General features: G+C 42.4%; 1 protein-coding gene across 2 annotated transcripts in view; it reads left to right on the top strand.

Moving 5' to 3' along the window:
* The window catches only part of LOC119170400 (hexosaminidase D), a 28,967-nt gene extending 5,757 nt beyond the window's left edge, over positions 1-23,210 (top strand). Inside the window, exons 10-13 of one of the 2 annotated variants that reach the window (XM_037421545.2) lie at positions 9,364-9,442; positions 12,456-12,566; positions 18,061-18,147; positions 19,442-23,210. In XM_037421545.2, coding sequence (XP_037277442.2) covers positions 9,364-9,442; positions 12,456-12,566; positions 18,061-18,147; positions 19,442-19,616 — 452 coding nt within the window. In that variant the 3' untranslated portion in view covers positions 19,617-23,210. The remainder of the gene's footprint in view (positions 1-9,363; positions 9,443-12,455; positions 12,567-18,060; positions 18,148-19,441) is intronic. The other variant, XM_037421546.2, reaches the window with a different exon arrangement.
* Positions 23,211-23,652: the final 442 nt, after the last annotated feature.

Below are 23,652 nucleotides of genomic sequence, written 5' to 3'. Positions count from 1 at the left end.
CTTTCTCAGCAGCGTCACGACGTGATTCTCACCCATGCATAGCGAGGCCATGGTGTAAAGCACGCTGAAACAACGCCTAAGACCGCTTTCATGAACGAACCAAACAGTTGCATTAACACGTTAACACCAGCAGCTGTCCGCCGTCAAAAGTATCCGGCAACGTCAAGATGGAGGTAGGGTATCATGGAGCGGCGACATTTGCATTATTCTATGCCATTCTTATCATGTATCACTCGCAGCTAGTTGATTTTTTTGATAATGCGGACGAACAGCCACTCTGATTAGTTACCACACTGGCCAAGCACGAACATAATGATAAGCATCGGAATCGGAAAAGGCATCATGCCGCGGTTACACCAAGGAGGATTTAAAAAAATTGCTGGAGTGGAAGCTCCCGCAATGCCTTGCCAGCAGAAGTGAAGCCATCTTTTGCCACTGCCAAGATGGCGGAAACATGCTCTTTTCTGATAGTGCCCTTAGAGATCAAGTGGTTTTGATATCTTAGTGCTAATTCTACGTTAGTTCTGTATTAAAAGACTGTTGTTCTTTACGAGATAACGCACAAAAACGAGTATGGGTGACTGAATTTTGCAACTACCTTACCTCCAGTCAAAGGCTCATTAAGGAAAACTACAGGTTTTCTCTCTCGCTTTAATCCAAGTGCCATCCAAAATAATCTGCATGCCATTCAAATAATCTGAGCGCCGAGCTACTTAATCCATGTGCCAAACATTTAATCCAAGCGCCAACATATTTAATCCAAGCGCCAACTCACTCAGGCCGCGTGCCATTAAGTTTAATCCAAGTGCCACCGTATTTAATCCAATTTCCAATGACTTTAGTTCAGGTGCCAGTCAGTTTAATCCATGCGCTAGAAACACACAGTTAGCCACTATATATAGTATAAATGTCAGAATAACGTAAACATGGCGTCACAGCAAGAACTTTTCCCTCGGCTATACATGGTAGTGCTCATGAAATGAAGTGCGCAGTGCGACTTCCCCTTAACGTTTTGGTGTCATAGCTTCAAAATAAAAAAAAACAGTCAGTAGTAATTGCATTTATGGGTACTTAAATGTATTTGCTCTTAGAGTCCATGTTAGTCTTTATTGCATTGCTACTGCTTCATTCCGGTTAACCATCTACACCATCGCATATGCATAGATTCATGTCGTCTGCTGAGCAGACGGCATTTGCCTACCTATGCGCTGAGGCTACCGCAGTCGTCTGCTCAGCCCAGGGAGAACAGTAACCGACAGATGATATTCATTCGTTCTTGAAATCAGAAATAACCACTTAAAAATACCAAACTTGCATTTAATCGGGTTCATGTGGAAATAAGTTGTTATAAAAGCGTCAAAGTAGATACTCTGGTTTTCTTGTAATAGACGACGCTTAGTGTAGCTGAAGCGTGTTTACTTGAAACGTGTGTTTTCATACGGAAACATTTGCAGACGAAGAGAGAGCTTTGCTTGAAGTCATGGCTGGACGCAAACGAGGACCACATTTCAAGAACCCCGACGAACCTCGTCGAAAAAACAGCAGAGTATCGGTGGTCGACAGGGCTAGGATTGTGGACGTTTACAAGTGTGCGGTGACTTAAAGCAACTGGCTGACGCTCTAGGTATCAACATTAAAACAGCAAGATCGATTGCCGCTACCGACAGAGAAACATCAAAGCATGGTGGAGGTTCAAAAAGGAGGTTTGGAGATGACGTCCTGAGTACTTTGAGACGAATTGTTGACGAAAACTGTACATTTACATTGAAGCAAATAAAGGAGGCTCTGTAGAAAGAAATGCCAGGAGTAACAATCAGTGTAAGCACAGTCGACCGCTTGCTGGATGCCCACTGCTACTCGATGAAGCTAGTGACGCAGAGGCTCACAGATCGCAACTGTGACGATATCAAGCACAGCCGCATGCTGTACGCCCAATGGCTGCAGTCTGATGGACCGCGTGTTTGCCGCTTCTATTTGGATGAGACTAACTTCAATATCTGGCGTTCCAGGAACTTCGGCAGGGCAGCTAAAGGACAACCAGCTGTGCACATGACCACAACGACAAAGGGAGTGAACTTGAACATTATAGCATGCATGTCCGCAAATGGAGTTATTCACTGGGCTGTGGTGGACAAAGTTCATTGAGTTGTTTTTAATCACTTCCACAGTGATGTTTCGGCCCGCGTAAAACGTGATGAGCCAAATACCAAAGCTGTATTCCTTTTTGATAATGCACCTGCTCACGCTCGAGCAGAACAGGCGGCTTTGGCTACGTAACTCCATGCACTCTATTAAGTGCCTGCCAGCGAAAACTCCCTTCTTTAACCCTATAGAAGAAGCCTTCTCGAAATTCAAGTCACACGTGAAGGCCTACCTGAGCGAACGTCGTAATTTATTTTTAGTGACACCGCAAGACATGACGAAAAATGAGCACAGGCGTTCTTTGCTGCTGGATGCGGCTCGCCACTCCATGCAAAAAACACAGCGCGTGGACTCCGCGGCCTTTGATCGGCACAATTTCTCTTTCGTGCTTGCCGCTTTGCATGAAGATGACTTGTGAACATCCGTCTTTGAGCCATATGAGACAGTTCTGTTTTAATACACTAACCTGTGCCTATGTTGCATTTCTTGAATAATTAATAGTAATCACTCTTGTTTTCCTGTATATGTATATGTATGTATGTGTACACACACACACTCACGCACGCGCGTGCGTGTGTGTGTGTGTAGAGATAGAGAGGGGGGACAGAACAAATAATTTAGTGATTGCACTGAATCCGCAAGCTTCCAATGTGCGATGAGAGGCATAATGCCGCGCAAAAAAACACGTACACAAAAAACGAAAGCTAGGCCCAAAGTCAGTTGCGTGTTATTATCATTTTGTTTCCTCTGTGTTAGTTTCATCGCATTCGTCAAGTATGTCACAAAACTAACAAGCTAAACAAACAATTAGTACTGTTCGTATCGTTGGAGACATTTAACTTTGTTTGAATAAAAATATAAGAGCATACAATAATGTAAAATAAAACTTCTATTGCCACATCAGAATGATCGGTTTACGTTTTATGTTCACTACAGGAAAAAAAACATATTGGAATTCTCTAATTCACAGTGCGTGCCGTGCGAAGGCTTCCTAATTTCTTGATTACGTAGCTGTCTTTGACCCATCACTGCCCGCGACCATGCTTTTAATCTCTTAGTATGCGTTCCGGCACTCCAATAAACATAGTGTGTCTGTCGCATTACATGACCTGTCCTGGTCATGTAATGTTGTAGTGTGTACCAAAGCCAATTATGAGCTTCAGTGACAAATACTGAATTTCATTGCACTGTAAAATATTCAGCAATATGTTCCTGCGTTTTTTTTTTTGTTTTCATTAATATTATTTCACCTGGGCCAAGCACTCACTATACAAACTTGCACATAGCAAAGTATAAGCACTGCAAACATGGCTTAAGCGAACTACAGTGATTTTTTTCAAGAATACTATCGGCAAATACAAATAATAATGACTGATTCTACCTTCCGACTATTGTCTTTTATACTGTAGGAACTGCATTTCAATTGCACTGCCATTTTTACACCCCGTATTCTGGTTTTTGTGCGTGGATTAAACTGACTGGCACCTGAATTAATGTCATTGACAATTGGATTAAACACAGTGGCACTTGGATTAAACTCAATGGCACGCGGCCTGAGTGAGTTGGCACTTGGATTAAATATGTTGGCGCTTGGAATAAATGTTTAGCACAAGGATTAAATAGCTCGGCACTGAGATTATTTCAATGGCGTGCAGGTTATTTAAGCTGGCACATGGATTAAAGTGAGAGGGAAAACCTGTAGTAACACTAAGGTGCACTTGGAGCACTATGTGACCCGAAAAAGTTTCCACATTACACTCGTTGGGGGTGCGAGGGAAACTCTCCATTCTTAATCGCTGAACGGTAATACTTTATCTTGCCCCTAGTACGATGGCCACTGCAGCCGCCATCTTGCCTGAGGCACGGCTTCACTCCTAGGCTATAATTTCCCCGCAGCAATTTTTTTTAATCCTCCTTGCGTTGCACCCAGCAGCTGCGAGAAGGAAACCGTGAACTGAGCTTCAGCTTGGAATCATTTGCGGCTCAAAAGTAAGCCAGTGGCAAAACAAAAGCAGGGCAGTCTCATTTCCATCACTATCGAGCAATGGCGGCGCCAAGTGCTTGCTGAACAGCGGAGGTAGAGTGTACTAGAACAAGGGGAGTGCCCGGAACGGCCGCAGCACCATTGCATTAAAAGTGAAGCCCTAACAGGGTCAATCCGCTAGTGTGCTGTGATCGGTAGTCTGCAATGTGTTGTCGTTTTAAAAGCGCACCTCCACCAAAGTTGTTGAGGGGTAGAATGCTCGCTTCACACTCAAAAAACCCAGGTTCGTATCGGAGCTGTGGACAATGGATTTTCTTTTTTCTTAATTTTGCTTGCACAGCTGTATTGGTTGGCTTTTTTTTTTTAATCTGGCTTCAGTTGCTACATATTGCTACGAAATATCACGTGAAATATGACGGTGTGCTTTCATCGCAGGCAAGTGAAATCGCACCGTCTCTCTTATTCGCCAAAATCTCGGAAGCCATGCTTTAAAGTTTTTGTTATATCCCTTGCGGTGGCGCTGCAAAGAAAATGCGCTCGGTGTCAAGTTTTTTTTCTTTACTTCGTATTTTGCGTGATATTTTGTAGCAATATGTGGCAAGTGAAGCTAGGTTTTAAAAAAAGCTAACCAATACAGCTGTGCAAGTAAAATTAGAAAAAAAGAAAATTCATCGTCCACAGCTGCAATTCGAACCTGGGTCGTTTGAGTGGGAAGCGAGCATTCTCCCTCTCGACCACTTCGGTGGAGCTGCGCACGGCTTCTAAAACGACGATACATTGAAGACTAGATTGCAGTGCCACAAGCGGATTGACCCTGTTTGGGCTTCAATTTTCGGAGCTCGATCCGGGCACTCCCCTTATTCTAGTACACTCTAGCGGAGGTATAGCGGCAGTTTCTGGTGGTGCCAATGTGTGTTTTAGTATAGTGTACAAAAATATGGGGTAGTGTGTTCAGGGCTGCCGCAGTTAGTACCGACAGCCACCAGATGGCACCACCTTAGCGTGGGCTGTCACCTCACGCATCGCCCCTTATGCACTTCTGTGCTTTGATATTAGTAATAGCAGAGGTTTAAGGTCCCAAAACCACCATATGATTATGAGAGATGCTGTAGAGGAGTGCGCCGGAAATTCGACCCCCTGGGGTGCTTTAACGTGCACCTTAATCTAGTACATGCACCTCAGTATTTGCGCCTCCATCGAAAATGCAGCCGCCGCAGCCGGGATTCGATCCCGTGACATGCGCTTGCATAAGTCGTGCTTAATAGTCTTGTGTTCAATTGCTGACACGTCTGCGAAAAGCTTTCTGAATGAGTGTGCTTGTACTGCATTTAAAACAAAACGAAATGTCAAAGCTGCAATGGACGGTCCGAATGCAGGTATTAACAAACGAGGGCGAAGCAGTCATCCCTGGGGAAACTGCGTGCAGTTTTTAAAGCTCGGTTGGTGAGGGAATAAAAAATCAGGAAGATTGAGGTATCAAAGTAGCATCTATAAACCCGAAAGTTTCTTGTTATATTACTGCTATATCGAGTCGTAGTCTGCACACTGCGACAGCTTCGACTTCCTTCGTTACACGTGCGGCACCGTTCTTGTCGATTGTTGCATCATGTAATTGTAATTATGTGGCTAAGGTGACAAAACTGCCACTTGATGGAGAGGCACGCCGTAGCTGAAGACTAGAGAATAATTTTGACAATCTTGGTTCGTTAAACGATTACGCGCCCGCCGAAATACTGCTGCTGTGGCCAGGATATTGCACTGTATAGTCAAAGGAAAACCACTTGGCACCTCTGTCAGACTGTAAGAAGAAACCCTTTATTTACGAGCGCGCATACTGCAGTGAGCAGTAACACTGATAAAATTCGTCACCATTCCGTGGAATTACCAGTTCACGACCACTTCATCACGGCGGCATTTTTATGAACGCCGACTGATTTTCGCATGCAGCTTTTTTCGTTTTGCCTCTGAAGACTGGTTGACACCCTTCACGAAAAAATTAAGTCATGGTAGCACGTAAATGCGGTTTGACACGAAATGCGGTGTGATCGAGCTCATATAAATTAAAGGTAAATAAAGCTTGAGTAAGCATTCCAGCGAAGCTGCGCTCCCTGTAGTGTTCGCCACCTCAAGTTCATAGTCAGCGGGAAGGTCTGTTGATGAACGTGAATCAGTGGCTCACCCTAAATACAGGGTGCTGCAGTTTTCTTGGAGATGATAGATTCGACCGACGTGTTCTTCTGCTTTCTCGAAGGTCTTGGATGCGGCGCTTTCTTTAATAAGTAGCCTAGAGCGTTGGACAGTAACATCGGCACGCCGTCCGGCATGAGCTCTGGTCTCCTACGTAATACGCGAACTTCTTCGCCGTTTATAATGAGCACGTAGTCTTCTATAACACATGAAGGGTCGAAGTGTAGCTCACATACAGAGCAGCTTTCGGTTAAGGTCCCATCCTTTCAATGTAGATTATATTACCAAAACCTTCCTCCATGCTTCGTCTTTAGGTGCAGCGAAAAGCAACGGCTGCTCACCTTTTTTCCAATGGTATACCCTGTTTCACACCTACGTGCAAAGCAGTGTCCTTGCCGCCGATGACTCGGCATTGCCTCACTGTCACGTGGCCAGCAAAAACATTGCCAAAAAAACTTTCGTTAAGGGGGCGCGAACACAAGCAACAGGTCACTGAACAGCACCCGGGAAGACAGAGCGGCACGGAGCTGACAATCCTGCCAGCCCATGCTACGGCAGCGCCACCTTGAGAACCGTTTTTTTTTTTGTTCACGTACGCCGCTTCACGCGATGCATGACGAGAGACGGTGCCTGAACACACTACCCCATATTCTAGTACACTATAGTTTTAGACTCCGTTGATGCATTTTCAGGCTCTGAAAATGCATCGAAATGTTAAAGATTGGGTTTACTGCATAGCAATAAGTATCTGAGCCTGGAATTGCAACATAAGATTTTGTTGAAGCGGGACGATAGAAAAAAAAGTGTTTGTTGTGGCGGCAGTATTTATGCATTGACTCCTATGGACTGTTGACGGGAAATCATGAATTTTTCGTTGTAGCGAAAATTTTGTTGAAGCAGCGTTCACTGTAGCGGAGTTCAACTGTACCAGGAAGCCAAAAATTCTGCTTAGCTATGTCTTCTGATGCAGCCACACCTAAGTAACCTTTTCTTGTGCCTTCACTTGTGACTTTGAAAGAGTTGTGTGTGCAAAAGTTTCTTTATTTTTTCTATTAGACTAGCCGATTCCAATTCGCATAATGAGCACCACTTTGCAATACATTCATATGTGCACTCTCTCTCTCGTAGTCTCGCTTCCCTGTCGCGCACAGTCAGCGGCTTTTATCTCACACAGCACATCTTGCATTGTGCATGCAGTGACACTTGTGTACAGCCAAAAACAAAGTGCAGGGCGAATGATAAGTAGTATAATGAATACTGTTTTCATGTACGAGTGCTAACATGGTGCACGGTAATGGCATAGTAAGCATATGCCTCCTAAAGAAGTATGCAGTGAAAAGGAAAGCGTATCGAAAGATATGGAAATGAAGGCAAATGAAAGACCGTTCACTTTCTTATATGCTCAATGTGATTTTATGAAGCCCATTGCTATTTGCTGAGTTGTGCTGATTGCTGCTTATTACTACGAAAATTATGTTTTAGTACGAATCTAGTAGATCATTCTTCAGATGCTTCCAAGCAAAACTACTGAAGAAAAGGTGCTAAAGATCCTTGAGATTTTTGATAAAAGGGGACATTAAAGTGTTTGTTTTGGCGATGTTGGTAAAGTACCAGAGGAGTGCTGCAAAGTGGTGTTCCCCAGTTGTCTTACAAAAAATGAACCAATGTGGAAGCCGAGTTGTATTCATTTGCATGATTCGGTACAACCAAACTAGTGTTCACAGCACATTACATGTAAGCAGAAAACAATGCTATTTCCTCGAACCCTCCTCCTCCTCTGCCGTCTGTGGAAGCCCAACTGCCCAACTGCTAGACAAGGCTGTGCTCTGGTTGAGGATTTCTCTCTCCCACTTCGTGGTTGCGAGTGGTTTCTGCGGCAGTTGTTGACGCTCGTGTCAGTTCCAGCGAGTAAGGTCAAATCTTTGTCGCGCATGGCTTTTGCAGATGCTGGACAAAAGCACACTTTCACAAACCTGACAAAGCAAAGCTTTTGCATTAAAATTCAGTGCAAGACAGGGCCAAAAACAAAACCGTGCTGCTAGCTGTCGCCTAGTGAAGCGGGTGAAGTAACACGTAATGTTGCCCCGAGCCTGGATAACTTTATATTTTGTTGTTTCTCGGGTGATATCAATGAATTTAACATGCGGATTGCACAGCACTAAGGCATTCACAAGCCATGCTTTGCAAAGCTAGTCGATTGAGTGCGAAACAGAAACCACGTTTTGGCACTAGCAACAGCCTTCCATCAATGGCAGATGTAGTGACATCACTACCTCAAAGTAGTGACGGAAAGAATTTCAGCCAGTCTGCACAGGCTCATTTTGTGCCTGATTACGGTTCGTGCCTGATCAAACCTGTTTCCAGCAAAGTGGAAATTGTAATGCGCCCCTTTCATTAAGAAAATCCATAACAAAGAAAAGCTATTGTGCATGCTCAAAAAGGCTACCTCGCTTCTATATTGCATACCTGAAACCTGTGTCTGTCAGTAGTGCGAAGAAAGAAACATCATCTGCAGCTGTACATTGAGAAGGAGAAGTTTCTAGTGGTAAAAAATCAGGAGTAAAGTAGAAAGTCCTCATCAATGACTAGGGCTCCACACCCACGCATTCTCGTTTGGCTGACAGGTATCACATGCACTATCACATTTGGTGCACCACGTTCCTGGTGCACCAATGTGATAGTGCATTCCCCCCTTCCCCTTTCTTTCCATAGGCTTTCTTTGCAGCTTGGAAAAGATGACATACATGAGACTTTCTTTGTCACAGATAATGCAGTGGGGGCTTCTGAAGATGCTTTCAAACATTGCAAATCCTATTTCTTGCCTAAAGTCAATATTTAGCTATTGATCTAAATAATCCTTAGTAAAAAATAAAAAATTACAAAGTGAAAAATTGTCTGTAGTGGGCTAGGTGGCTGTCAGAGATACGTAACTGATTTCGCTCGCCTGCCCCTAACATTGTATATTTTAACCCCTGGCTGCAGGTAGTTGGGACATCCAATATATACTCTGTACCAGCAGCCTCTAAGCTCAGTTTTTCCTTTTGTTCCAGGCCTGACCTCTGAAGCTCTTACTGAGGTGTCACAATCCATTGGCTACTTTGGCAACATCGAGATGGAGGTCTTTCCAAGGTTTGCCTTTTATCTTCCCAGTAATCTTTGAAGTAAAGTACTCATGTTACATTGGAAGCTTGGTACACTGAATTTTGCATGAGGAAAATTGAAGAAAGACATTAAAATGATCAGGGTCTCTTATGCATTTGCCTAAGACAACACAAAGGTGAAAGCTATCTTCTACCTTTCCTTCTCAATCAATATATGAATCTATGCCCCCCTGCCCCCCCCCTCCCCACTGAAACTTCTCCGTACCTGGTATTGCACTGCCTCCGTGATCATATCATCTTTGTTGAAAAATTTTGATCTGTGATAAGATATGATGACATCATGTGATGAAAATTTTTTTTTGCATCACTAATGTTGGCACTGAAACAACCGACTCTGACAGTCAATTTTTGCATTACATGAGGCATTTGAGGCTTTCGTCTTGATAATTTGATAACAAATTCACTTATGAGCTCGATTTTAATACGCAAGTCTTTTTGTGGGCGACATTTAGTGAAAGACAGTATGCATTAGAATCGTGCCAATGCAGTGCTTTCCGTAGAAAAGATTTCCCTAGAGCCATTCATTGTGTGGATATGCCATTACTAGTGCATACGTGCTGCTATCACATCTTTGCACATTTACGATCACATCTCTATAGACATCACACAACATTCATGATCATTGATCGACTGCCCTTGCAGCCAGGGTTGCCACTGGTGGCTACTTTTTGCCAAATTTGGCAAATTTGAGAAGCCCCTGGCGACCAAAACTTATGAATTGCGACATGGCAAATATTTGGTGATTTTCAGCTCAGGTCACGACTGAGTTATGCATTCTGTACTAAGTGTCTTTAAAACGATTGGGTGGCCGCATTTTTTCTATTTTTTGTAGTTTTAGACCCCCCAGTAGAAGGTGTACTTTACGCACGATTCAGTATGTCTGTCCTATTTATTAAGTGTATCTCATCAATTCACGTAAATCTTGGAGGCACTGGCACACTGGTGCTCCTGACAGCAACCTCCCAGCAAAATTTAGCTCAGCCAACTGCTTCGCCTGCCGCGAGGTGGTGGTGTTATAAATGTTTTTTAGGTGCTTTAAGAGCTCTAAACTTAATCAAAGTTTCTCTTCCGATGTGGCCAGGCGATGGTTGGGCTGCATGTTCCGACCACAGCTCCAAACTGTCCTGAATAGCTTGTCGAATTCTTCACTGTTGTAGTATCTCCTAATTCTCCATGCAGAGTTTAAATTTTCAATTAACAGACTTCTCGGGCTGGCCGAGAGGTAGCTCATAACTACAAAACTGCATGAAAAATCGACAAGAAACAGAGAAGGCACACACACAAGCGCAGACTAGCAACTGGAAATTTATTGAAGGATACAAATATATACCTGGCAAAAAAATATGACGTGAAAGATTAGAGGCTAGCAGTGGGATAATCTATCTCTAGTTGGTGAAAAGTCACCGAAGGCCTCGCAACACACGTGTCGCCGTACTTGTGTATATAAAAAGCCTCCGCAACTGTAGTTATGTAGTTATGTTATGTAGTTATGAATTACTAACTCGCCCAGCGTTTAGTATTCCCAAGAGGTAGGTTTCATTGGGCAGCCTTCAAAAACTGCACTGAGGTGAGTGTGTAACGTAAGCATTACCATGCAGAAAGCATTGTGCGGACATTGCGATAGTCATGCTGTACTTTCGTGTTTATTTCCGTTGTTTTGTAATTAAGTTGTTCGATTATCATTCACATGATTACACTACAGTGAAATTCTCTAAATATGCAAGAAGGCTGCGGCCGCCGTCCTGTTCTTGTTGTAGCGACTGCTTCCCTCTGTATTTGCTACAGCTGAAACCATTACAAATTTTGTTATGAGGCACTAGCATTGAGGGACGCTGCTGGTACATGCATGCCTTTTCTCAGTGGTCCCATGGTGAAGCGGGTGATGTGACTGGCATCGAAAAACGTCAATATAATTTGGGGGTTGTGGACGGTAATTAGCAATTTTTATTACTAGGCACGCCACACATATCTGGAGTGGTGACTTTTTTGGCCAAGGTTGAAAAAAAATAGCGACTTTGGCGACCTTTCACTCGTCGTTTGGCAAATTTCACTCTCAGTGAAAGTCAGTAGCAACCCTGCTTGCAGCCAAAAAACACCCTAGCTATGTCGGCCCTTAGTGCGAGCGAAGGAGCATGATTAAGCTTCTATACAAGAGTTGGTACTGTAGTGGTATGCTCAATCGTGTTGACTAAATGGCATTTTTTCTTGCCCACCATCGATATTTCTTTAGAAGGTGTTACCTGAAGGAAATATATTCTGTATCGACCACTGTCTACTTCACTATCGTTTTTTTCGAATGGTCATAAAGAGGCCAGGTGCTGATATGTGTGGCAATCTCACTAAATTGAAACAGCAGCATCACGTTGCCTCAGTAAGTCATGCACACACCCCAAAAAAAACACACTCTTCAATGGATTTGAGACTGAAAAATGAAAATGACTCACTATATCGTAGATTTCATCAAGATGAGGTTTGTTGTGTTGAGGTTCGACCATATCCCTGTTTCACAAATATTTTTACACTTTACATCCTCCATGTACAAAATATGTATTTGAGTGTGAAAAGTTGGAGCCTCAAGCACTAGCTTCAAGCACATTCTGCCCATATTTCAAGAGACTGCCGCTGCCCTGAAAAGTCACTTAACAGTAACTCATGGTCGCGACTTACTACGTGGACGTAACATACATCAGCCTGTGCTGCTCTTCGTAGGTCATTCCATTTCTGCTTTTTATTGTGCATTATGTATTTGCTGCCGATTTGGATACACTGCAAGTTTTGACAGGACGGACTTAGTCAGAAGGCTAATGATTTGGTTCACATGCCTTTAGAATGCGCTTTTGTGAAAGAGGACGCTGTGTCGCATTTTTGTAGTATGACAACAATAATAGTTGAAAAGTAGGTTGATTACATAACGACCGTTATTTTTATAGTCTATAAAGTAACCCGACATTGTGCTGTAATGTGCCCTGTTTTATTTTCAGACCACAGGCAGTGCCACCTGTTCCAAATTTCCCCGGGGGAAAGTTGCACGTATCCGTGTTGCACTTAAGCAATGTGATTGCAGAATTGGAACAAGTGCTTCTAAACCCAAGGTGAATTGTTCCACACTCGTCAGCTTTTGATTAATGGTATCTTTTCACTAGTGGGTGCAGTGCTTGCTATCGGCTCTCATTACGTTCACGTGCCCTTCTGTCATCTTCTCAGCAAAACTAGCCACTTTACCCAGCCTACCTATGTGCTTCAAGTGTCTGCACGAAAGCTGATTTTCTATGACATTTGTGAGAGTAGGTGTGGAAGACTAACAGTTGCAAAACGAAAACCTCCTGCTAGCGTGTTTCTTTCAAAAAACAGTGCTGCAACTGTGAAGATGCCTACTTTGCGCGACATTGTAAACAGTATCGTTCATATGTAGTCAGCAGACCTTTCACATGTTTATATGGCCACTACTGTAATATGCTTCATGGATCTGGGCCACTCATCAAAAATACCGAGTTTGTGGACACACTCTGTAGAGATTAGATGCAGTGTCAGTTTTATTTCCTTTTATGCTTCACTTATTGTCATTTTTCCGTAACCCCCTCTTACTCGGTGCTCTTCTGGGGCCTGTGGCGTAATGCAAACAAATAAACACTATAAATGGGATCCCAAAGTTTCATTAATATGAAGAGTTCAAAAAATGGATTCAAATATGTGTTCCCTAGAGGGGGCTAGAAATGTCTATTGAGTATACTAGCTACAATAGGCGTCAAACGAAATGAAACACAAGCAGCCGAGCACGTGCCGTAAGCATCACTGAAGGTGTAGTGCGCACCTTCAGTAATCACTTTAGACAGGTCCGCTGTGCACATCCAGTCTGGCAGCACTGCACGATTCTCCTAGAGTCCAATATTTTCGCCTCTATTCTAGTTTTGATGTTTTAAGCGAAGGGAACAGAAATGAAATAAAATTACAGGTGAAGCAACCAGAAGTGCCTGCACGCCCACCCTGGCCCCTATCAGCAACAGGTCAGAACTAGAATGGAATCAATAACACAGCATTGTGCGCAGTGCTGCCAAACCGAATGTGCACACCTGTCATTGGTGATGATGGACAATGCGCACTATACCGATACTAATGCTTGGGCTGCACGTTCCGCTGTTCATGTTTCATTTCATGCTGATAGTATGATGATGCTCATCAACTCGAACTCTGTTATTTCGAAATCCTACTTAATTTGCAGTACTTCTGCAGTCCGGTATTTTGCAATGTAAGTTTGAGTGGATCATTTGAAGCGGTGGTCAGCACCATTTCGGTGAATTCAAGAACTTTGGGTGCAGTGTGCCAATTACTGATCCTGATTTAATGAGTGGCTGCTGAACTAATGAACTAAATAGCGATACTAATGAGTGGCTGCTAAAGCACGCCAACGTTGATACTTGCAGCTAGAAAAATAAAATTGTCAGCGTGTCACTAGTGCGTTGCAGAAGATTTTTTTTTTTCCGCTATGGCAGCAGCGAAGCCCAGCATTCGCCCTTGTTTGTGGCGAAATTGTGACCTGGTATTGCTGGAGAACATAACCCGTGGAGCCGTGAAAAGCCGGCACAGCAAACGGCCGGCCTTGATTACGTTGAATATTTTAAGTTTCTTGCATCTCACTTTTTGTATGTTCTGTTAATTCAAAACCCCGCTTGATTCAAAGATTTGTCATGATCCCAGTGACCTATAATTAAGGTGGTTTTTCTGAACATTCATTCATACTTTGTCTAAACAAAGCAACAAGTGGCATTGAACTAGTTTCTAATACATACCTAATAAAACTACTTAATGTAGACACAGCAATGGTGGCCTTACCTTTTCTGCATTGCTGTGTCTTCTTTGGCTCTGAGTGATTTTAACTGAACAAAGCACCGTTTCAAATGCATATGTACGGTGCGTGTTGGAAAAGTAATTAGGCTAAGTTAGTACTGGCCAAAGTTTTCAGTTTTTTGAGACCACGCTATTCCCTTTAAAGTAGTTTCCTTGGACAGGTATACACTGGCACAGCTGTTCCCATTCTTGGTAGAACCACTGTAAGTCTTCAACTCATAAAGCTTTTAAGCGGTCAGTCACAATCTTGTGAATGTTCTCCAGGGTTCTGAAATGACGTCTTTTTAGGTCATGTTTCAATTTTGAGAAAAGAAAAAAGTTACAAGAACTCAAATCAGGTGAATAGGAAAGTGGAGGAACAACAGTAATTTGTTGCGAGGTGAAAACTTCACTGATGGAAAGGGCCGTGTGCCACGGCGGATTTTCATGACTAAGCATGCACTTGTCTGCAATGTCTCTCTGAGTGAGGTTTGTCTTCAACGTTTTCTAGGCCTTCCAGAAATTATTTGTGCCAGCAAAAAACCTGTGCTCTCCATAAACAATGTTCCCCATACGCTTGTTTCAACTTTTCAAAAGTTGCACAAGTGAAATCACTATGATTAACACAAAGCATTATGGCACAATACTGCTCTAAATTTCAATGTTTCATTTTTGTAACCCAGAAAAAAAACACAATTTCACTTATGGTGCTGTCAAAACTACAGCCGAACCCCCTTGTGAGAGACGCTGATGTAAGAGACTAATAGGTATAAGAGACATCTACATACCTACATCAAAATAGAGCCTGATAAGAAAATACATACACGGTACTCTGCTTATAAGACACACCTTACATAAAAGGCAAGAATTGCTTCCAGATGCATGTCTCTTTGAAAAGGGTTCAACTGCACTGTACTAGCTGTTTGGAGTTGTAACTTGGACTGCGGAAGTGGAAGACGTAAACAAACCGGTCAAGCACAGGCCATTAGATACATTTCCAGATCTTTTGCGGTGTTGCTGTGATGTGATTGTGCGCGTTTGAAAAGTGCGCCACGCCATCAGCCTGAACCAAAGAGGACGATGAAGATGATGCTCGCTTGCGGCACGTGTGGGCGTTAACATTTTAAGCCAATAACGTGCCTCCACGGAGATTTAGGAGAGCCACAGGAGAAGAACAGTGAAGCCAGGCAGTTGTGGCTGAGTCGGGACCGTGTGAAGAAGGTGGCCAGGGTGCGGGAGTGGCAGCCAGCAGAGCTCCTGCATCAAGGTCCCAGCGGGCTCCCACCTGGACACAGAGCTTCTTCTTGTCGCCTGACGTGGGCCAGGCTTGTTCTGGTCTTCTGGACTCTGCGAGTCGGCTGCTGCGCCAATTGTCTGCAGTTGCTGCTTCGACAGTGGCGCTCTCACCATGCACGGACTTGGACACTACACTGTTCCTTTTGTTTTGAAGCGGTCAAGCCAGTCGCTACCGCGACTGAAGTCTGTGTGCCCCATTTGCAAGGCCAGAGCGTCTGCCTTCTCTATCATTATTGCTCTAGTTGATTGATTGATTTGTTGGGTTTAACGTCCCAAAACCACCATATGATTATGGGAGACGCCGTAGTGGAGGGCTCCGGAAATTTCGACCACCTGGGGTTCTTTAACGTGCACCCAAATCCGAGTACACGGGCCTACAACATTTCTGCCTCCATCGAAAATGCAGCCGCCGCAGCCGGGATTTGAACCCGCGAGCTGCGGGTCAGCAGCAGAGTACCTTAGCCACTAGACCACCGCGGCGGGGCCATTATTGCTGTAGTGATGGGAAGGTTGGCCCCTCTGGCATTTCGCAGCCGTATCATCAGCGCCGTTTTAACGTCTCTTTGACCCTCGAAGCCGCTTCCACTGGCTGGAGAAGCTCTGCCGAAATTCATTGAGCACCTTCTGCTTGTTTTTCAGCACCATCGGAAGCGTAGACAAAGGGATGCTGAATTCCTGTGCGATGCTCAAATTCGTTTGGCCGCCTTTATCCGCTTCCTTAATTAAGGCAACCTCTTCTTCTAGGGTTAGCGACTTGCACTGCTTTGATGCCATGCTTGCTGCACTCACGCTGAGTTGTTGCTCCTCAAAGTCAGCGAAAAATCCGTACCGCTCTGTTTGTGCAAATGAACGGAAATCACACCTCAGGGAAAATCACAAGCACTGCACTCACAGTCAGCGAAAAATCTGTACCGCGTGGTTTGTGCAGATTATTGGAAATCACATTTCGGGAAAAATCCTGTGCGATGCACAAAGCAAATGAGACAAACTATGCCAAGTGTCGGCGGAGGGTCTCCTTGCTCAGCGCATGTGTCACATGACATGCCACAGGGTCGCTTGACAAAGTCGATACGTCGCTGGGCTGAGACTTCCTGCACTTGGAGTTCGCGGAAAGCATCGACGTACTGGCAGGCACGGCTAAATAAGAAAAAATCGACAGACTTTAAGCGTGGCAGCATCGCATGAATTCCGTGAAATGGTCAAGCGGCGGAATTTTTTTCCACTCCCAGTCAAGATTTCGAGTTATCTGCAATCTGACACAAAAATACTTTGAGATAAAGGGAAAAATATACATGGAACGTATAGTAAAACATTCGGTGCTGCGAAAAATTCACAACTTAGCCGATTTTTCGAGATATGTGAGTTTGAGTTCATGAGGTATTACTGTATATTACTATGCTTACAATGTTGCCTTTGGCCACCAGTGCAGAATTTCATTTCCACTATTAACAGGAGCCATTCTCCTGTATCTTGCCTCAAGCATGCATGAGCTCACCACGACGATAGCGCAATTACAGCAGTATTACATGACAAAAGTAAGGATTACAAAAGCTGCAGGGGATACAGGATCTGCTTTTAAAACACTGATATTCAGTTTGAACAGGCTCGTATATGTTTTATGTCACATTGTCATGGCAAGTCATCCGCACTTGCACACCAATAATAGTTCACATGTCTGGCCTTGTCACGGGATCATCTTTTCAGACTAATTCCAGCACAATGTGTTGGAGCGGTACTTCTTACTAATGATATTTTCAGCTGTGCTCTCACTGTCGCAGAGAAAAATTCCTCTATAACCGAGCAGGTGTGCGTAGGTGTTGTGCTGGCAGTACGAAAATTTTGCCCCCATCTCCACCGCCGTTACCTTACAGTTGTTACTTACCACAATGAACTGTGCTGGCTATTGTCACTAAAAAATTCATTTACTCACCTTGGTAGCTTGGTGCTTCGCTTGCAGGAATACGATTTTGATGTCGCCTATAGAACCAGAGACAACCACCCAGACACTGATGTTATTTCTTGCTGTCCTCTGCCCAGCCATGACATCTCTACACCGTCTTTTGGCTATGGAAGTGTTTTAACCATGACAGCTCTTAGTTGGCTAAGATCTGGTAGCTAATCCATACTTGTGTGGCACCAACGCGTAGACTCTTACTGCCGCACTATTTTATATTGCATGCAAAGTTCTTCTACTCCTTCGAATGCCCCCCAGCACCTTTTCCACTTATGAGGAACCGCTTTATTTGAGTCGAACTCGAACTGTTCTGCAATGATAATGATATATACAGATGAGGAAGTTGGAAAAATGATAATTATGATACGTCGAGATGACATACAAGGGTCGCTGATTTGCTGCTCTCACAATATCTTGTTTACCTATGATGTTGTGTCAACATAGTAATCCAAATGTGAAGTGTGGCTTATATTTCTTCTTTATTAATTTATTTATTGTTCTTTTATATCTAGCGTGCAAGGTGGATTCCATGAGTTTCTAGTGGCTCACAACAGGACGAACCCACTTCATGTTGACCAGTTTGTCAACACAGCTCGAAAGTATGTATGGCCCTGTTTTGAAATATGTAATTTATACTGCTTAAAAAGAAAAGGTATTTTTAGAACATTGTTGGTGAAATGTACCAGTAATTACTTTTCTTCATGTAATTTATACTTGAAAAGAAAAAGTATCGCTTCTTTTCTTCGTGTAATTTATACTGCTTAAAAAGAAAAGGTATTTTTAGAACTTTGTTGGTGAAATGTACCAGTCACTTCCTTTCTTCATGTAATTTATACTGCTTAAAAAAAGGTATTTTTAGAACCTTGTTGGTAAGTATGTACTTCTGCAGAGAAAGTGAAAATTGTGTGCTTGGTTTGCTGCAGCGTGGTATCCAGAATTCTGTTCATAGCATTCTATCTTTACGCTTTCAGGACAGGAAGCCTTATTTAACAAGATTTCCTTTTGAACTCTTGTTGTGGTCATAGTAGCTAAGATGGATAAACAACATAGACTTACCATATTTTGCCAAGTAAATAATTAAACAGTCAGCGAAAACCCTCACTGCAAAACTGACCAATATGAACAGTACTAGACCATGTCGATCAACATATTGCTGCAGTCAGGGTTGAAAGCACGATCCATAGCAATAAAAATTTGTATGTAATGAATAATTCAAAAGGTGATGGAATGTAGTCGCATAAATTACTTTTATCCAATCATGCGTTACCAAGATTTGCGCTTAACATCGTCGACCAACATCCCGAGTGTGCATGAACGAACACCAAAATAGTGTTTAAGGCAGTTGTACTTGTAAATAACCCTTCCACAATACCATTACATGTAGCACAAATTTCTCTATTGTAACACTCTTGGCGAGCCCTAAAGCATTCATTAAAATGCACGAAGCTTTTGTACCAACTTGCCATGCCATGACGTTATAGATCTTGACGGAGTCTGCTAAGACCTGCATAATTATTCATTGGTAAAAATGAGTGAAATTGTGTTCAGGAAGTTTCAGAGACTGAGCATGACAAGTGTGCAAGCGTGAGCGAATTTTCCTGATCTAGCGTGACGAAAGTGGGAAAAAACAGAAATCTGCAAAATGGAAGTTAACTTGAGGTTCTGGAGTGTTGGCGAGGGATTCAAAAATGAAATTGTGGTTTTTACTTTTTTCTTCTAATGGTTAAACTGTGGTTGCAAAAAATGATAGAGTTCTCAAAGAAATATTTGTCAACTGATTTATCATGGCATTTTAATGTCCCTTCAAGATATCTTTTAAATAATGATGTGTCGTGATAGCGTTGAGCAGTTTCCAATGCTTCGAGTACCTTTTTTTAATGTGTGCATTTGCAGGCTTCTGGTGAACATCGAGTCTTTGTATCGAGACATTACGAAGGAGCTCTCTGACATCTACTACCAAAGCACGGTCGAAGAGTGGCTCTCTACTTATATCAGCCCATATCGCGAGAAGCTGAAGAAACTGGTCAGCGATGCAGACTTGCAAATAGCCGTTAATGTGCCTATGTGATTTACAGACACAATTGTAGGCACCGAACATGTGTTTATTTGCGTTATCGTAATATTACTTTTCTTTAATATTACCTGAAAACAGTATGTCTTAGTCACTAAACTGATGGACAGCTTTGTCGTCTATTTTGTGGTCATCGTTGTTGGAACCGTAAGCAGATATAATATTCGTTCCTTTGTCTTGTGGAATTGTGAAATGTTCTTATGACGTAAAATGATTAACAGTGAACAGAGAGACCTGTTCGTTTAGCTTTAAGCAGACTGGGACTAAAGAATTTTAATAGTGTATGCGTGTGACTTCACTTCCTGTATTCTCCTGAAAACTCGTCATGGTAAGTTTTTTTTTAGTGTTTTCTTCTACTTAAAGAACTTATTCTAGTTTCTAGAAAAAAAAAATGGCAACCATTTTTCTGAAAACTCTTCTGCATTTTTTTCTGAAGTTTTTCAGGGTAGGTCAAGGATCCATGCTGATGGCCTGACATTTTGTAAATTACTATTGTTATACTCTTCTCTATATGGTGTTATAATGGCAAGGTTTTCAGTCGGCTTAGCAATGTAAGCATATGTGGCAGTATTATTGGTGGTGCACTCAAAGCACATCTCTTAACACACTGCAGATGCATCGACAATGGTGACATGCTGCATGACAGAGCTGATGCGACAATGAAACTCATTGGAAATGCATGATTCTAAAAGACTATGGCCGTGTATACTAGCTAACTAATGTTTGGGGGTATTCCAGTCTGCATGCAAATGTAACACGAAATTTGAGGTGCATCATAAAAACGAACCAATTCTAATAGCGACAATAGAGAGTTTTAGCACTGCTCATGTAGTTTTCATAACAACATTCCATATGCAGCACTAAAGCTCGCTAATGTTGCTTTGCTAGAGCTATTAAGGCAAGCTCGGCGTTTTTTTTGCGATAATGCACAAATTTTTGCGATAATGCACTCAAAGAACATGTCTAAACTGCCAGAGTTCACCCTGAAGGTTTATTAAACGCACGCATGCACTGAAGAGTTTTCTGGAAAAATTGAATCTGTGGATAGGGCAAATGGCGTTGATACTGAAGAATGATAATGTGCATGTGTATTACTTACGGTAAATATACTATTGCATTCTCTATATGTAAGCAATGCTTTTTAGACTTGGAATGCTTTGGTTGCATGCCGCATTCTTATCGCCTGCTCGTGAGCAAAACACTGCCATTGTGTGTGTCAAATTTTTGCTCTTTATTTTATCTGTCTTTACGATTATATATATATATTGTGTAGCAGGATCAGTGAAGTGGATAATATGCTGCTACGAACAGAGTTCAGTATATCTTTACACTTCACCTAATATACGCCTGGCTACCAGCAATCTTCTGTGTCGGTCTTTCGTGCTTCTTTTCTCGCCTTTTCTTCGCCTTTTATTTGCTTGTGCTGCTGCTTATTGTGTTGATTTGCATGGAAGTCTGTTGCAGCTGTGAGTTTATTTGTAGCTTTTGGTGTTGTGTGGCAATGTGAACACAATGCAGTTTTATTGAATAAGTGGCTCTGTTATGCACTTAGTGTCATTCCAGGATAACTGTTGCGTGGAAGCAGGCTCTGCTATGGAACGGTCCAGATTTGCGTGTCATACAAAAAGCTCTGTGCTCGTTGTAGCCGCAAATGAGTAAGTACGCACAGCCTGCAATATCATGTGATCAAGTTGCGAAAATTACCTTTCTTTTGTCAGTTTGTAAATCTTTTGTAAGAAAATGAAGGCATCTATCATAAGCAATATAAAAAGAAGAAAACAAATCTAAAACACACCTGCCTTTATGCAGTTCTTAAAAGTTTGCAGAAACTGTTGAATTTTTAGTAGCATCGAGCTCATAGTATTTCAATAGAGAAATGAGACTTCACTCAAAAGTTATTCTTTGCCTTAAAGATTTCCTCACCAGGTCTGAGCATAGAAAACAAGTAAGCGTGGCACGTAGATCACTTAGTAGCATCGAGCTCATAGTATTTCAATAGAGAAATGAGACTTCACTCAAAAGTTATTCTTTGCCTTAAAGATTTCCTCACCAGGTCTGAGCATAGAAAACAAGTAAGCGTGGCACGTAGATCACTTAGTGGCGACTGTGTCTTCAAAGTATGTACTAAAGCCTGCATGCACCATAAAGCAAAATGAATAGAAGGAAACAAAAAAAGAAATAAAGTGAGGCTTTTCACGTGAACAGACCTAACGAGCTTCTTTGTCTCCAGCACCTAGGAGAGTGCCAAAAAGTACATCGCTTGCAGACAATAGCTGAGGCAAAGGGCAACAGTGTCTACTTTGGCAGTGAATATAATTTCCTTGAGACATGGTTGCAGAACAGCTCTGTTTGAGCTTGTCCACTGCGAAGGTTTCATTTCTCCCTAGACAGCAGAACTACTCCCTAGACAGCAGCTTACAACTTGTGGTTGCATCCAAGATTATCCTGCATAGGGGTGCTTTAGTGCCACTGCAGCCCCATGCTCGTTGGGCGTGTTCAAGGCGTGTTCGATATATTATCACTGAAAGCTGTGGGCGCATTAATGTCGCTGACTGGATGAAGCGAACTGTAGTTATACCTCTTTAAGGCAGGCGTAGAAGATACAAGCACAGCCCTTCAAGTTGCAGCACCCACTGTTGTGAAAGACTGAGTGCATAACATCCTAGAATCACAAGCACTGAAAAAAACAGTTTATGTTGCATTGTGCGAATCAAAGATCTCTTATCAGACGTATGGCAACATTGTATGTATTGTAGAAGAGAAAAAAGTGAAATTTTGTCATTTACACTGCGGTTTTTAGGCTCCAGTATGTGGTGATATCACGGTTTCTTTTATTTTTTCGTGTAGTAGTTGTCAAGCATACATCTCATTTATGGGTACGTCTTAAGTGCACTGCAAACGCAACACTGCCATTTTCAGTCTTATGCATGAACTTTCTTTCCGATGCACGATAATGGAGTCCCAATTAATGGATGCAACAAAACATAATTCCAAATGGAGAAATGCATATCTTATTTTCTGTGCGTTCTTATTAGCAATAAGTATGCAAATGTGTTTGTATATTTTAGCAGAGGCCTCTTGCATAACGAGTGTGTGTATACGTGTGTAGTTTGCAAAAACTAACAAATGTGCAGCCTGTGTGTTTTATACAGGCGCTTGTGTGAATGTAAATCGGAATGCAAGGCGAAGGAGCCACCTTGTATGCTGTGTGTGTGCAAAAATTGACATTCCACAGGGTAGGCAAAAAGCCTGGACATCACCATAACCGAAACGGTGGTGTCGAGATTGGACTGGTGAAGGTAGCAGTAAGATATGTTGCTTGGTTAAAAAAAATCGTCACTTGGACTGCCAATAGAACTGCATTTCAAATCTCGCTGATGCTAGCCAAAAAGTGTGCCATTTTTTAAATGTTTCCTTTAGTGATCCTATTTTTTTCCTGCAAGCTCATCGGGAGAATGACAAGCCAATGCTTACTTATCGTGATACCGATTGGCGGTCATTTTTACATGCACACTGTGATTTTTGCTCTATAAGAGAACGATCTCAGCATGTGAAGAACTGCAGATATATAAAAGTGCTACAATACTACAAGCATGTGTCTGTGATGTTTTTATGCACCATATCTTGTAGGTAAGTTGCAAGCTGTTTCTTGGTCCTTCAACTTCCATAGATACATATTTACTTTGACACTATTTTAAACAACCAATAGAAATAAAGTTTCAAAAGAACACCTAACTTGCAAGTTATTGCACAGTTTCAATTAAGTGCTAACATATCGATAGAGGAAAGGCTTTGTAATAAAACAAAAAGTGCTGTTTGCTTTGAATAATAATGGGAACTAATAGACACCACTGCCAAGGAAGGTATAGGGGATTTTATTAGCAGTAAATGTAACAAAGAAAGATAAGCCCTTATAATTTCCACTTCTTTCCTTTACTCACTTTGAAGCAACTCAGCATTTGATACAGGTTCTTGTGCTAGGTCACTCAATATAACTCAACATGCAACACATTGCAGCTTTGCAGTATGTCAT

This window comes from Rhipicephalus microplus, chromosome 2 (assembly GCF_043290135.1).
Source record: "Rhipicephalus microplus isolate Deutch F79 chromosome 2, USDA_Rmic, whole genome shotgun sequence".
Lineage (NCBI taxonomy): Eukaryota > Metazoa > Arthropoda > Arachnida > Ixodida > Ixodidae > Rhipicephalus > Rhipicephalus microplus.
The sequence above is the reverse complement of the archived record's forward strand: the minus strand, read 5'-3'. Positions and strand labels throughout refer to the sequence as shown.